General features: G+C 43.2%; 1 protein-coding gene across 5 annotated transcripts in view; it reads left to right on the plus strand.

Annotated features, from left to right (window-relative positions):
* Positions 1–15,695, plus strand: part of TOM1 (target of myb1 membrane trafficking protein) — a 33,607-nt gene continuing 17,912 nt past the window's right edge. For 4 of the 5 annotated variants that reach the window (XM_033161638.1, XM_033161640.1, XM_033161641.1 and 1 more), the window contains exons 1-5: positions 1–140; positions 10,105–10,189; positions 13,334–13,412; positions 14,100–14,249; positions 15,305–15,439. In XM_033161638.1, coding sequence (XP_033017529.1) covers positions 89–140; positions 10,105–10,189; positions 13,334–13,412; positions 14,100–14,249; positions 15,305–15,439 — 501 coding nt within the window. In that variant the 5' untranslated portion in view covers positions 1–88. Of the gene's footprint in view, positions 141–624; positions 744–10,104; positions 10,190–13,333; positions 13,413–14,099; positions 14,250–15,304; positions 15,440–15,695 lie in introns of those variants that run through there. The other variant, XM_033161642.1, reaches the window with a different exon arrangement.

Raw genomic sequence — 15,695 nt, forward strand, 5'->3', positions numbered from 1 at the left:
ACACGCCTCTCTCGGTCCCGAGGAGGTCACGTGACGCGCTCTCGCGGGCCATGTCAGCTGATCTCTGCTGAGCTGTGCGGCAGCGGCGATGGAGTTTCTCCTGGGCAACCCTTTCAGCTCTCCCGTGGGGCAGCGCATCGGTAAGAACGCCAAACCCCGCCGCGGCCCTCCTTTCACCAACTACGCAAATTCGCTTCTGTGGCGTTTTCGCGTATTTCCCCACCCCCCCTCCCATCGAGGTTCTTACCTCAGGCGGGGGGGGGGGGGTTACCTTCACTGTGAATAGGCGGGGCCTGTAGTCCCCCCAAAGGCGGTGTTCAGTGTACCTGGGCCAATGGGAAGACGGGATTCTGTTGATCAGCAACGAGTGCTAGCCAATGGGGAGCGAGCGAGGAGGTGGGCTCTCGGGGCTGCCCTCCGAAGCCAATCGGGGCTTGTGGGGGGGCGGGAGGAGTCTCACGCACTAGATAAAAAGTTTTCTCATTTAAAGGGACCGCGCCCTGCTCTGAGTCGGCGCCACGCCCCCTGGAGCCAAAGACCCTTCGCTACTCATCCCGGCCACCTTCCCAAAGCGAGGGGAGGGCAGGGGGCTGCCTGAGGACAATATGGAGAGGTTGTAAAGTACCTGGCTCAGGGGAAAGTCCCGCTGCCCTCCTCGGCTGCCAACCTAGTGGGTCTGTGTAGAGGCGTGGAGGAAGCTGCGGGTGTCGCAACAGCATTTGTTGGCAGGCCACTTTAAACAGGTGCTGCTTTCTGGCCTTCTATTTGCACCTCTGTGCAGCACTCCAGGCAAGCTGGTCTTTGACCTAGAGATCTCAAAAGACAATCCTAAAAGTTGCTAGTCACATATGGTTGTTCCGAGGAGAGACAGAGAGAGAAGCGCCTTTCCAGAAAAACAGGCTTGATACTGTTTCCACGGAACCACTAAATGTGTACATGCAGGGCGGGATTTAGGTTTGATGGGGTCCTAAACTACTGAAGGTAATGGGGTCCTTTATATGTCCAGCTGTCCTTTGTCAGCAACAAATTGTCGCTTTTTTGTGTTGAATACATGATATATGGTAATTTATGGACCTAATAGGTATCTAAAGCCATTTGCACATAACAAAATATGTATTTTATCAAAGTAATACACAACACAAAACACTGTTAATGTATGTAGGTTTTATTTTATTTGTTTTTTATCTTATATTTTGGAAATGTACATCCAGTTGTTTTTTTCCTTTAAATTTTTTTGGGGGCCCAAGAGAGTGAGGCCTTAAGCTATAGCTTGTTTAGCTTATACGTAAATCTCTCACTGCGTACATGGATAGGGGTAGGCACAAGTTGTGGCCCTTCATCCATGGGTTCATGTGCTGGGATGGCAGGAGCAGCACGGGGTAGTTGGCAGTGTTGCACTGGGGCATTGTGGGAAACTTAAACGGCAGTGAGCCCCAGCTGCCTGACACTTTGGGTTGTCTAGCCACAAAAAGAGAGCCAGTGGTGGATCCCAGTGGCGGGCCTGCTAGGATGTTTAGCAGATGACTATCGCTGCTACTGGCAGGCAGGGAAATTTTTATTTCTGAGGCAATCCAGTGGTATCTGTAGGAAGTGTGCTACAAGTGATTATAAAGCTGAGGGCAGATAAATCCCTCGGGATTCCTTGTAAACTCTACACAAACAGGAACACCACAGAGGCAGATTTAGGGGAGTGTGATCAGTTTGGTTGCACTGTGCACAGAGCTTTGGGGTGCCACAATTTTGGCTGCCACTGTACCCCACCAAAAAGGGGGGAGTGGAGTGGGATGCCTAATCCTGTATATTTTCTCCAGTTTTCATTAGTTAAGGTTGCACTAAAGGCTGGCAGAAATTAAATACTCTGTTCTGTCATTCATATCTATCTTCTGACAATGCTGTGTTCACTTAAAGCTTCCATGGTGCATGGGAAAAGTCTGGAGATTATCAGACCCACTGGTGAGTCAGGATCCAGTAGGTGGAGATTGCTGTATTTTTATTTAAAAAACAACAAGTTAAGCTGACAATATAGATATAACGTGGTTAAATTCGTGCATTTTCTGTCCAGTGTAGACTTAATCCCTTTCAATGGTTATTGGTCATGGGTTTGTGACTGATTAATGAAGGATGATTCAGAAGTTGAAACATGAGGAAGAGCTAGCATAAAATGACCGCTCTCTTCGTAATTACTTATTTCATTCCTATGGCACACACTGATTTGTCTGTACTGTACTGAGAATGTCCATCTTCAGAAAATATCTCCTAGTAACAATGTATAAGATACTGAATTGAAGACTAAATCTATCCAATTAGGATCATTGTGAAGTAGTGCCTGATGAATCATTTGAGTAAAAGTGATTTGAAACGGAATGAAATACTGCAATATTTCTTTCTAGGTAATATTTCTAAAATCCCTATTCTATCGTTTGAAAACCAGCTTAAAAGCTTTGCCCTCTTTTAAGGGAGGCACATGCATTGTTTTTACAACAATGTAATCAGCACTGAATCATATCAAAGGGAATAGCTAGGGTTAAAGTCCAATTTTAAAATCCATGTTTTACAACTGCAAAATTTGCAGCCAGTGCTGTGTGTTAGCAATATACAGTCGTACCTTGTGTTGCGTTCGCTGCGGGTTGTGAACGGCACGGGTTACGAACATGCCGAACCCGGAAGTAATGGAACGGATTACTTCCTGGTTCGGTGGGTCGCACATGTGCAGACACGTGCAGTGACGTCATGCGCAGACGCGCCGAATCACAACCGCGTGCGCAGAAGCGGCACTGCGGGTTGCAGACTGCTCAGGATGCGAACGGGGCCCCAGAACGGATCCCGTTCGCATCTAGAGGTACCACTGTACCGGTAATGTTGCCCTTGATGTTCTACCCTGTCTTTAGAATCAATTCTTAATCTGATAGTTGCACTGAAAATTTTCACTGAAACATCCTTCCTGGCACTTATTTTGAGGACAGTTAGTAAATGCTTCAGTTATAGAGCATACCAGAGCCCCCTGAAATCTGAAATAACCTGACTAGCCTGTAAAACATAACACTTAAATGTTGTGTGACAAAATTGCCAGTCACCGCACCCTGGAGGCAAACTGACACCCTCCTGAACTGACTTTGAAGTAAGCCAGAGATGCTTGCACAAGCTGAAGCTTGGAGTGCTCCATTTGCTAACCTACAATTTGGCATGTTTGTTGTCAGTGAGATTTGTGCTCCTGTGTCTGCTGTCTGATACACCCTTCTGTGCAGAAGCCATGTTGCCCTGGGTTAGTTTTCAGAAGGTGTGGATGGTTCTAATTACAGCTCTTGAAACAGAGCCCAGCATCCAGATCCTTCATGTGACCAATGAATAGCCTTTGTGTTTATGTAAATCTTCATCAAAGGAGTAAAATCCAGGATTTCCTCCCTCCCCCACTTTTTTTAACATCACTAACTCAAAATCCATCCCATGGATTTATTACGAATAAGAAGCTGGAACTGATTAAAATTCCAGCTGTATGAAGTGTCCGTCTAAAAAGGTGCTCTTTAAAATGCTCAGTTAGAGTGACAGAAGATGTTTGTAGCACTGTCAGCATCCCTGTGGCCCACTTCTTTTGTAGATAGTCAGTGTTTGAGTGGGCGTGTAGCTCAGTCTCTGTTTTTAAGGTCACTCCAGAGGTCCCATGTGATAATGCTCCCTCCTTTCTTTTTTCATCTGATAATCCTACATTCACTCAGATGAAGGATGGGAGCAATGAGATGATAGAATTTGAGTTGAACGTTGAAGGATTTTGCATATACCATATGTATTTCATTAGAATCCCTATCAAGCAGTTAGAAAAAAACCTCTGAGCTAGATTGTCAGGTGTCATAATTGGACCACCCACACTCACCCACAACCACTTCCACTTTATTGCCTGTGATCTGTCAGAGGGATTGTTAATTGCTGGAAATGGCACTAACCATTTCCATAAAACAGATGATACACTGAATTAGTAGCAATAACAGCACGTTCTGTTTGGGTCTGGAAGAGAAGTGTGTTTGATAACGATTTTAATTTGTTTTCCTTTATAACCGATTACTGAAAAATAATTTAACGTAATAATATACTTTATATTTTGTTGGGTTAATTTACTCCAGTCAACTATTTTATGCTATTTTAAATTAATTTAAAGGTGGTTGTGGGGTGGTAGGTCTACATCTACAAGATGCCCACCTTTGTCTTATGCTAGGTAAGAGAAGAGGGATGCAGGTCGCGCTGTGGTCTAAACCATAGAGCCTAGGGCTTGCTGATCAGAAGGTTGGCGGTTCGAATCCCTGCGACGGGGCGAGCTCCCGTTGTTCAGTCCCTGCTCCTGCCCACCTAGCAGTTCAAAAGCACGTCAAGTGCAAGTAGATAGGTAGGTACCGCTCCAGCGGGAAGGTAAACGGCGTTTCCGTGTGCTGCTCTGGTTCGCCAAAAGCGGCTTAGTCATGCTGGCCACATGACCCGGAAAAACTGTCTGCGGACAAACACCAGCTCCCTCGGCCAGTAAAGCGAGATGAGTGCTGCAACCCCAGAGCCATCCGTGACTGGACTTAACGGTCAGGGGTCCCTTTACCTTTACCTAGGTAGGAGAAGAACAGCCCCTTTCTCCCAAAGATCTCATGGAGGCCTTCCTATACCCAAGCTGGCAGCTGAGATCTGTCCCCAGTTTTTGCATGTCCTAACACCTTCAGTGGCAAAGGTTCTATCCTGGCATCCATATACTTCTGGTCTAGGTATGTAGGTGCAGGTCCTAGGCCTATATCTTCACAGACAGATGTCTGTTCTATCACATTTACTTCATTTCAGAACTTAATAAACATAATAATAATGATAATTATTACAGGACACTTTGAAAAATTGGATTCAGTATGCTTCCCAGTTGTTACCACAGCAACGCTTCCAACAATCCTATACGCTATGCTAGTATTATATCAGTGTTGCAGGTATGCGGCTGAGTCTAAAGTATGAGTCTATGGTCCCTAGTGAGAATGTGGTTAAGCTCTTGGGCTGCAATAAACCTAGCAGTAAACCCCACTGAACTGAATGCTAGCCACCCACTGTAAAACTTTGCCTGTGTGTGTTCTGTGCTGACCAGCAAACACATCATGGAAAGTTGTGTGGAGTTTAACATGTGGACATTTACTTTCATTAAAAATAGATAAAATACTGCAATATATCTGTATCTATATCTATCTGTCCGACAATCGGTGTGCATAGAGCAAATGTGCAGCCTTCGTTCTGAAAGCAGCTTGGATTTTCTGTTTATTTTTTTACTTTGTATATGCAGCATATGCCCAGCCTTCCTTATATATTGTTGCTCGCATTGTCCTTGGATTTATTTGCTAATCTCACTCCTGTCTCACCATGTACTGGCTGGTGTCGGTCTCTGCTCTGATTTCCGTGTATACTTTACATGCGTCAAAATACGAGGAATTGTTTCAACTTCCAAAGCTGTTGCTGTTGGACATAATAAAACTGGATTCTAAATTGGTGGATTAATAGTCATCTAGTTGTTTGGCTGTATTCTGCTCCTTTGGACTTTTCTTCTTATTAGTAAGCCTCTTTCCTGGGCAGCTAGAGGAGTATGTGCAGCTTGCTTGCATTCCTTTCTGGAAAGTAAATATTTTGGGACCTTGAGTACATCTCTTCACATTGGGGTAGAGGTTAGCAAAGTTGCAATTAGAACCGAGGCAGAGGGAAATGTAATGAAGAGGAGTATTAAAGTATCCCCCTTTTCAGCAGCTCAATCAGTGAGTCTTTTTACACAGAAAGGTATTCAAAAGTGGTATCCCCCACTTTGAGTCTAAAGTAGCTCATTTGATTCTGTTTTGCTCCTCTGCTGCATCCGTAGACCAGCCCTATATTCCTCACTAGAAGCACAGAAAGTGGCTACCTCTGCTGAGGCTGGCATCCATTCAAAGAAGTTCCTAGCCTTCATTGCTAGGGGGCGGGGAGATTTTAAAGGCATTGTATTATTAAAGAATAGGTGACATTTGTCATCATTTCCAGAAACTGAAGATATACCTGCTCAGATAATATAGGTCACTTTCTGCCACTGTAGCTTTTGGCATCTTTACAGTTCTACACCTGTCCCTAACTATCCTTGTCATTTGCTATTTCCTTCCTGTTCAGTAAAACAACAACAACAACAACTTTTTTATTTATTTATACCCTGCCCATCTAGCTGGGTTGTCCCAACCACTCTGGGTGGCTTCCAACACATACAAAAACTTAATAACCTAATGAAACTTGAGTATGGTATACTCTGAAAATAGAATTTAAATTATCTCACATGTGTGTGTTTTGGTTGTTTTGTTTTGTTTATAAAATGTACTAAAATTGCTAGTTTCTGATCCAGAGAATTTCAGTGTATTGTCAAGATCTGATGACTTTAGCAGCTATATATTTTACCCATCAAGGCCAGTACAGTCATAACTTGGAAGTCGAACGGGATCCATTCCAGAAGTGTGTTTGACTTCCAAAACAATCAGAAACCAAAGCATGGCTTCTGATTGGCTGCAGGAAGCTCCTGCAGCCAATCAGAAACCCCGTCAGATGTTCGGCTTCCAAAAATAGTTTGCAAACTGGAACAGTCACTTCCAGGTTTGCGGCGTTCGGGAGCCAAAACATTCAAAAACTAAGCTGTTCGAAAACCAAGGTACGACTGTACTACCCTTCAAGGACTATTGTTGCCAAGCCTTTTCTGTGCAGATTACTTCCAGCCCTCCTTATCTCATTGGCATCCTTGACTACTCCTTAGACAACAGTGATAGGTCTGCCTCTCCATCCCTTTCAACAGAGCTTCAGAAATTCTCCTAGGAAAGCTTTTCCTGATATTCGCAACGCAGTCAAGTGTTGGAAGTTCTGCTTACCTTATACCTGTCAAAGGCAGAGGAGCACTTCCATGTACAATTAATGGCCATCCTAACCTGTACATCTAAGTGCAATGCTTCGTTGTCCCACTACTCCACTGGCCTCTGGTACATGATCCGTGAACAGTAGATAGAGTTGTTCTCTGTTTCCCTCTTTCAGCCTATTGTTTTGCAGACTTTCATGTGCCACTGCTGCTAGGTCGGTATCCATTTTCTCTTTGTACACTGGCCAGGCTTCTGCCTAGGCTTACTTGGCCCACTTGCCACAAAGGGTTAAGGCTGAGCTGATTACAGGGTGGAGACGCTGGTAATAACAACTTGCTGTTCAACATTCTGCTGTGAGTAACACCGACACCATCAGACGAAGAAGACTGGGTTTGCCCTTGTTGCATTCTGTTACTCATCCCATTCATTTGGATATTAACAGCTTCTGCATTTTTGTATGGCCAGAGTTAACCCATGACATCTTTGTGTGTCTTCCCCATCCCACCCACCCCCCTGTAAAAATATAATGAAAATACTGTGTAACAATTTGCCCTGTAATGAGTATCCCAGAATTTGCTGTCTAAGGCGAGCCGCTATCCTCTCATGAGAAGGCTCCCATAGTACCAGATCCATATGGAAATAAGGAGCTTGATTTCTCTTCTCCTTATACATTCCCATGCATTTGCTCCTGATTTGGCTTGATTTATGGGGCCTCTTTGGGAGTCCTTAAGAATGTGAAAGAACCTAGATATTTCTGGAAGTTTACAAATGGGCTGCTGTGTTTTCCCCGTGTTGTTTGCCCTACTTTCTGGCCTTGAAGCATGGAGATTCTGCTCCTAGCTGCTGGTCGTGATAGCTGTCTGTTGCTTCACTTCAGTGGCCCATTGCAATTCTCCTTGCAACACAAGAGAAGAACAAGGAAGTCACTGTCTTCCCTCCTGTGTCTTTGATGCAGTACTGCAAGGAGAATCCTTGCACTGCCAGAGGGTGAGTGGCATGAAGCCAGCGGCATGAAGAGAAAGCTGGAATAGGACTCAGGTGTTGGCTGGTTACAGTCAGAAGCTGTCGCTAGGTGGAGACCTGGGAACAGCAGTGGCTCAGGAAGCAGTTGTTTATAGGCTACTGTACCAGCATCTGGCGACATGAGGGATGGGGACCTGTTTCCTGTACCAGAAGGTGATGTGATGCAAAGGTTTAGCAGCTGCTGGGTAGAGATGTGAAGGCCCAGAAAAAACCCCCCCAAAAAATCGGGGGGAAACCGGGTTTTTTCCTAAAGCCTTTTTTGTTTTGTTTTTTCCGAAAAATTGGAAAAATAAAAAATAGATTATGGAATGTTTTATTTTAACATGAAGAATAAAATATTTTAAGATAAGGGGTTCAAATATTTTATAAATTATTTCTTAAAAAAATGTATTGTATCAGATTATTCTAATTTCTGTGAGGACAAGCAAGTCCTAGGTTACAAACTGAACTCTCCAATGCAAGAACAAGATACATTTCTTCCTTTAGGAGGTGCTGTTGTCACCAGAAAAGGAAAAGGTTTCAGTTTCGTTTTTGCATGCGTGTGGTATGCATTGGTTCTGTTCCTCTTCACTAGGCCTCAAAGCACTGGAAGAAAATATAGAGCAACAAAAAGGGCCTGAAAGTATATATTTAATTACAACTCAGAAAATGATTCTGATTAAATTTCATGCCCGTTCATTGAAACTTAGTCCGACTTCCTTCTTCAGTTCTTTGTATGAGAATGTTTTTTTTAAAATACTGTGGAAAGGAAATATGAATAATTTTTACTTCTGGATTTTTAAAAATTGTTGGTGGAGGTGTTTTTTGTTCCACATAAACTAGTAAACAGTTCAGGAGATTGTTGCTCCATTTGTTACAAATACAAATAAATATTATTTTAAAAGTAAATTCTGTTTGTAATAATTGTTTGTATACACTATATTTTTAATATGCTAGTTGTGATAATTTTATGCCCATTAAAATTGTCCATAGTTATATTTTATGTTTCTAAAGTTACAGAATGACTTTCAATCTAGAAAAGAAAAAAGAAGTGCTAATGTAGCATTTTTTTCCATTTTTCCAAAAATTTCCATTTGGGGGGGGGGGACAGGGTTTTTTCCTCGAGCTTCAAAATTTCTGGAAATTTTACATCTCTACTGCTGGGTTTGCCACTATTTAGTTACATGGCAGCTGAGTGGCTTGCGGTGGCCAGCACAGGCTACTGATGTCATGGTGACATCACAGACTGCCAGTGCTTCTGACCATATGGAGGCTATTTCTAGGTCTGTTGTGGAAAAGATTATTGGGCAGGAGATGTACAGGTGAAACTCGAAAAATTAGAATATCGTGGAAAAGTCTATTTATGTAAGCAATTGTTTTCATTAGCTACTGGAGTTTAATATATGAGATAGACTCATGACATGCAAAGCGAGATATGTCAAGCCTTTGTTATAATTTTGATGATTATGGCGTACAGCTGATAAAACCCCAAAGTTGAAATTGTTAATTTGGGGTTCTCATCAGCTGTACGCCATAATCATCACAATTATAACAAATAAAGGCTTGACATGTCTCGCTTTGCATGTCATGAGTCTATCTCATATATTAGTTTAACCTTTTAAGTTGAATTACTGAAAGAAATGAACCTTTCCACAATATTCTAATTTTTCCGAGTTTCACCTGTATATTTGGAATCTTGCCTCTTCCTTTCTTCCATTCTCAGTTCTGCTGCAGCTGCCATTCATACAGCCTGAGACTTTTAATCTCATTATAGTGAGCTGGGGAAAAGGATAATTTGTTAAAAACCCAGAAGCTTTTCTTTTTGGTATAATAGATGTAAGTGTATTTAAAGACCAGAAATCTCTTGTTATGTATGCGACAGCAGCACAAATGGCATGTGCTCAGAAGTGGAAAGGTGACACAATACCAACAAAGGAAGAATGGCAGACGAAATTAATATAGAGAAATGGCAAGATTAACAAACAGAATAAGAGATCAGGATGAAAAAGTATTTAAAGAAGAGTGATTTATAGATTGTTTCGACAATTATTGTAAACATATTAAAAAGTTTGCAGTGATAGAGTAAATTCAGCAGTAAGAATTACTGGGGTATAAAATATTGGGGGGAAATAGTTTCCTCCATTGCAGGGGGTTGGACTATATCCCTCATGGTCCCTTCCAACTATGATTCTATACTTCAGAAGCAAATCTAGGGATGTTGTCTGTTTTCTTCCTCCTCCAGAGAAAGCTACTGATGGCTCCCTACAGAACGAAAACTGGGCCCTCAACATGGAAATCTGTGATATCATTAATGAGACGGAAGAAGGGTAAGGAAGCTTACAAGACAAGTGGCCTTATCCACACGCTTGCACATGCTCACTGACGGACTTGCATCAGTCTACGCTAATGTGTATGAGTGGAAAAAGTGTTCAGGGAAAAAATCTCTTGAGTAGGGGTTGGCAATGTAAGTCATTAGTTTTAAAAGCCCAAGTCCCTTGACACCTTCAGAAGAGAATGCTGCCAGAGCAACATTCTGCTTGAAGCTGGGTTTTGTACTGCCAGCTGCCAGATATACCATTAGCCCTTTCCCGTAATTTTTTCGCATATTATTAAACTCTGTCTTGCATTCTTTCCCTGGCATTTCCTCTTTTTTTGTTCTTTTCCTTTTCTCACACAGCTTACTGCTCGATGGGTTCCTTCTTTATTGCCCTCCTTTCCCTTCTCTGTTTCTCTCTCTCTCTCTCTCTCTCTCTGTCTTTCTCTGTCTCTGCCTTCTTTTCCCTCGCTGGGAGTCTAATACTCTCCAGGCTGGTGACTACGGAGACAGGAAAAATCTCAACTGGCCCATTCAGTTCCAACTGAGGTTCTCTCAGGTATACGGATAGTACAGTAATAGCAGAGAGCTGCAAAGAAGTGTGAAGTTTCCAGTCCATCCAAATCCTTAATTTCCCCCTGCCAATCTTTTTTCCCCTCTCTCATGCACATACCCTGAACAACCCAGCTTTGAGGCATCCAGAAATCTGAGGAATGCCAAACCCATCCATGCTGAACACTATAAATAACTCTCAGTGGGCTTGCTGGCGACCTCAGGAAGGGCAAGAACAACATGCAATGGGAGTGGTGCCTCTATGGAATGCAGCTCAGTGCTTACGTGGCTGCAGATATCTCCCCACACAGAAAGTAAAGGAAGCCTTCTTGTTCTTTTCATTATTGCAACGTGGTATGGCTTCAGGCTGCATTGTCCTGGTTCTGTCAGCTGTGTCTCCTCGCACCTGCCTTGCAGCCCCTGTGTCCATTCCAACCCTAGGCCTTTGTTCCACCATGAGCCCAGCATGACTGCATCTCTCTCTCTCTCTCTCTCTCTCTCACACACACACACACAGTTTTGTTTTTCATACAATGCCATCGTGAGTCATTGGGTCTGTTCTAGTAGTTTCCATATTTTACTTGGACGTTGGGGGGAAATGGATTTGCTTCCTAGCTTAGCTTAGCTGTGGGCTTGGGACCTACCTGAGACTACTCAGGAGCTCCCCATCTGAATAGGTTGTGAGAGTAAAGGATGTGCATCTGATGGGAAGATCTAATCCATGGGATGTTGTTTGCCTTTATTTGTTTTCAGGAGATACAAGGCTCATTGGTGTAATTTTTGTTAGCAGGGTAAACATTGTGAAGCCCTTTTAATATGCTAAGTGTCATTGGTGATGTGAATAATAATAATAATAATAATAATAATTTATTTTTATTTATACCCTGTCCATCTGGCTGTGTTTCCCCAGCCACTCTGGGTGGCTCCCAACAGAATATTAAAAACAGAATAAAACATCAAACATTAAAAACTTCCCTGAACAGGGCTGCCTTCAGATGTCCTCTAAAAGTCAGATAGTTGTTTATTTCCTTGACATCTGATGGGAGGATGTTCCACAGGGCGGGCACTGCTACCAAGAAGGCCCCCTGCCTGGTGAAGGCTAGTAATCCTATTCCTGGCTAGTTCCAGGTTTGGGGAAGACCCTCAGCAAGCTGCCATCTGCTGGTCCACCCCTTCCCCACAACCGTGAGTCCCCTGGCTGCACTACCAGGCAACAGCACAGCAGTTGGGCTTTGATTACCACTGGGTAGCCCCCAACCATCATTAACTGCTCTCAAAATCCACTGCCTCCTAGCATGGTTACATTTGTCTTCTGCTTCTCTCTCTATAGTACAATGCATCTCGTTCCACCTTCTGCCCCCACTTCTGCCAAAAAAAACCCACCCCACAACACAGTAATGCAAATATAATTAGCTTCTTGCCTTGTGTTGAAAAGTTTGTTAGGTGTTGCTAAAGTTTTGGGTTTCATCCAGAAAGCTTGTAAAGTGTCCAGAAAGCAAGACATGCCGAAATAAATAACGGTGGTTTGGTTTGTATGTCTTGCTTTCTGAATTCTTTGTCTTCATCTTCCGTTCACTGTTACTCCTGTAAAGCCACTGGTGGAATGGATCTCAAGCTTGCAGAATGAATGTGCTCTTTGAAACAGGATATTCTTCAGTAGGTGGGCTGTTTATGTTCTTCTCTGATTTTGCCCAACAGCTGTCCCTTTCTGGCATGCTATATGATATGACTCTTTCATTTCATTCCAAAGGAGACAACAATAATAGGTGTCAGGTCTGCGTTGGGTTGCTCACGAGTAAGCAGGCATGAGTCCGAACTGTCTTTTAACAGTTTTATTGTGCAAACTATTTACAGTGCAGAGTGCTGAAAAACATGACCGTATCAGTCACTAGCAGAATCCGGGAGTGGCCCCTTCCAGCTGGGACCCCAACATAAGAGTTTCAGTATCCGAAATCTTTGCCTCCCCTCCTTGCGTTTCACCCCTCTGCGTACTTGGGACGACGGAAATGGCGTGTCTCCCTCCTCGCCCGCTGAGCGAGGGGGGTGCAGTGTCTCTCCAACATCCCCAGAGCCTTTGCTCTCAAGCCCCTGAGCTGCATGCCCCTCCTGACTAGAGACATGGCTGCTTCCTCCACTGGAAGAGGAGGTGCTGCTGGTCAGGTGGGGCCGGGGCTCTCTGTAGCATCCCGAGAGCCCTTCCACCACCCTGTGCTGAGCCCGGGGACAGTTCCCTGACAATAGGACTTTACCTGGACATGTTTTATAAATAACACTTTTCCTTTCACATCTTTTTGTTACTTATTTTTTTTTTCAATTTCTATACCTATCTGTATCTTGCTCTTTGCATTCTTTGCGATTCTTGTTCCTGTTGATATCTGCATTTCTGCCTCTAATTCAAGCAAATACACTTTGGGGATAAGATACTGATATTGTGGGAATGGCTAGCGTAGCAGACTCGATTGGCTGGTTGAATTGGGTAGGTTTCTTAACGGTAGTGACCGAGGAACAAAACTGATGAAACCTTATGGCCTGGCAAATTCCAGCTGCACATTTTGTCCCTGTTCCAATGCTAGTTCTTTTGTAATCTTGCTTCTTCTGTTCTTAGTCCCAAAGATGCTTTCCGAGCCATAAAGAAAAGGATTGTAGGGAATAAGAACTTCCATGAGGTGATGCTGGCTTTGACAGTGAGTATGGTGCCCCTTTCTCAATATGCACAAGAACCCATCAGTTTCTTCCCACCCCCCAACCCAACAGTCTTCTGCATTTGCTTCTTGCCATCTTTTTCAGGGGGAGTTATAGGGCAGGGTGCCATTATAATCATTTGATTCTGTTTACTTCAGTAGCTAAATCAGTTACAGGTAGGTAGCCGTGTTGGTCTGCCATAGTCAAAACAAAATAAAATAAAAAATTCCTTCCAGTAGCACCTTAGAGACAAACTAAGTTAGTTCTTGGTATGAGCTTTCGTGTGCATCTGAAGAAGTGTGCATGCACATGAAAGCTCATACCAAGAACTAACTTAGTTGGTCTCTAAGGTGCTACTGGAAGGAATTTTTAATTTTATTTTGTTTTAGCTAAATCAGTGACAGAGATAGTCTGAAGGTAAATCCAAAAAAAGGTATAACCTTTGAGCTGGGATGTTAAATCTTTGATTAAGTAGTGGGAAAGCACTAAAAGACTACAAAAATATGCCATGCGTGTTTGATTTAGTCAAAAGCAAGTGGAAATACACTGGGCACCAAAACAAATCCTTGTGCCTGCCTGCCTGCCTGCCATTTGGAACTTTTGCAGTGGAAATACTGGTATTTCCAGTTGGGATTGCATGGGATGGATTACCTAAAACACCTTCACTGACATCTTATTTGGTTCTACAGGTCCTTGAAACATGTGTCAAAAACTGTGGCCACCGCTTCCACACGCTGATCGCTAGCCAGGATTTTGTAGAAGGTGTGCTGGTTCGAACTATTCTTCCCAAAAACAATCCTCCAGCCATTGTACACGACAAGGTGCTGACCCTCATACAGGTGAGTGCATGAGATGAGTTGCACAAGTGTGCACAGTTGCCTTCCTTCGCGGGCAGATAACTCCCAGCAAATTAAATAATAATAATAATAATAATAAATTTTTATTTATACCCCGCCCTTCCCAGCCAAAAACCGGTCTCAGGGCGGCTAACACTAATTAAAATAACAGCAAAAACATAAAAACAATCAATTTAAAATACAGATTAAAATACAAATTCAAAATTAAAACTGCAGTCTCATTTCCAAATAGCCCACCAATAAAAGAATGAAGCATAACTTATCAAACATAAACCAACCCAAAGGCCAGGTGGAACAGCTCTGTCTTGCAGGCCCTGCAGAAAGATAATAGAAGGGAGCAAAGGAAGTCAGTTCAAACATACGTATGGCAAGGTGCTACTTTGTGCATTAATCTCTCTAGCATGGTGTCTGCCCTTCAGGGACCTGCCTACCATACTGCACACGAACATCGACACAGAATTAAAACGTGAACCCCACAATATATATAGCCATTTTGAGTCTGAACATGGGCTGAGGCACACACCCAGGTTTTTTTCAGGTCTGAGTGTATTCCGTTTCTTAAAAAGTAAAAAGTTACACTCTTTACAATCCAAATCCTCAGCACACACATAGATATATTCAATTTGCATAATATAATTTTATCTCATTTGCATAATGTGTTCTGCAGCATATGCTGTTTTGCATAATGTATCCCAGTGTCGGAGGAAGGAAGGTAGGAGGAAGAAGGCAGACAGGGCACTGAAGCCTGCTTTCAGCTACCAAACATATTATTCAGCCACTGCTGAGGTTTCAGCTGACAGTTGACACATTTTTAAATACATATATTTGAAGCCATAAGGCCTAGAAGCTAAATAAATAAATAAAGCAGAGATTTGCGGGAAACTTGATTCCTGCTCCCGATACCACATTATGCAATTTTTCTGTGCTCTTACAGAATCTTAGCAATAACACACCCTGCTCTTCTCCCCCATGAGAATTTAAGTAAGGGAAGACAGATTATGAGACTGTGAGGCGGTACCTGTTTTCTGTCTCTCCAGTCCTGGGCAGATGCATTCCGTAGTACACCAGACCTGACAGGAGTTGTGGCTGTTTATGAGGACCTGAGGAGGAAAGGCCTGGAGTTTCCCATGACTGATCTGGATATGCTCTCACCCATCCATACACCACAAAGGGTAAGGTTAACACTTTTCTTTCGTCATGAGGGTCTTTTTAAGCCCTTAGCTCCTGGAACGGTATAATGCAGCCTTGCAAATAACCCCACAAAAAGTTACTAGCCTGCAAGCATATTTACTAGCTTGCTAGGGACTGGCAGAAGAGAGGCAGAGAGATCCATTCCTCTTGCACCAGCCTGCTGCAGTTCTGTTCTAGGGATGGAGGAGGGGGATTCCCTCTCTCCTTTTGCAGCCCACTTAGTTTTCATGCTTGGGG

Source organism: Lacerta agilis, chromosome 10 (genome assembly GCF_009819535.1).
Source record: "Lacerta agilis isolate rLacAgi1 chromosome 10, rLacAgi1.pri, whole genome shotgun sequence".
NCBI classification, from domain to species: domain Eukaryota; kingdom Metazoa; phylum Chordata; class Lepidosauria; order Squamata; family Lacertidae; genus Lacerta; species Lacerta agilis.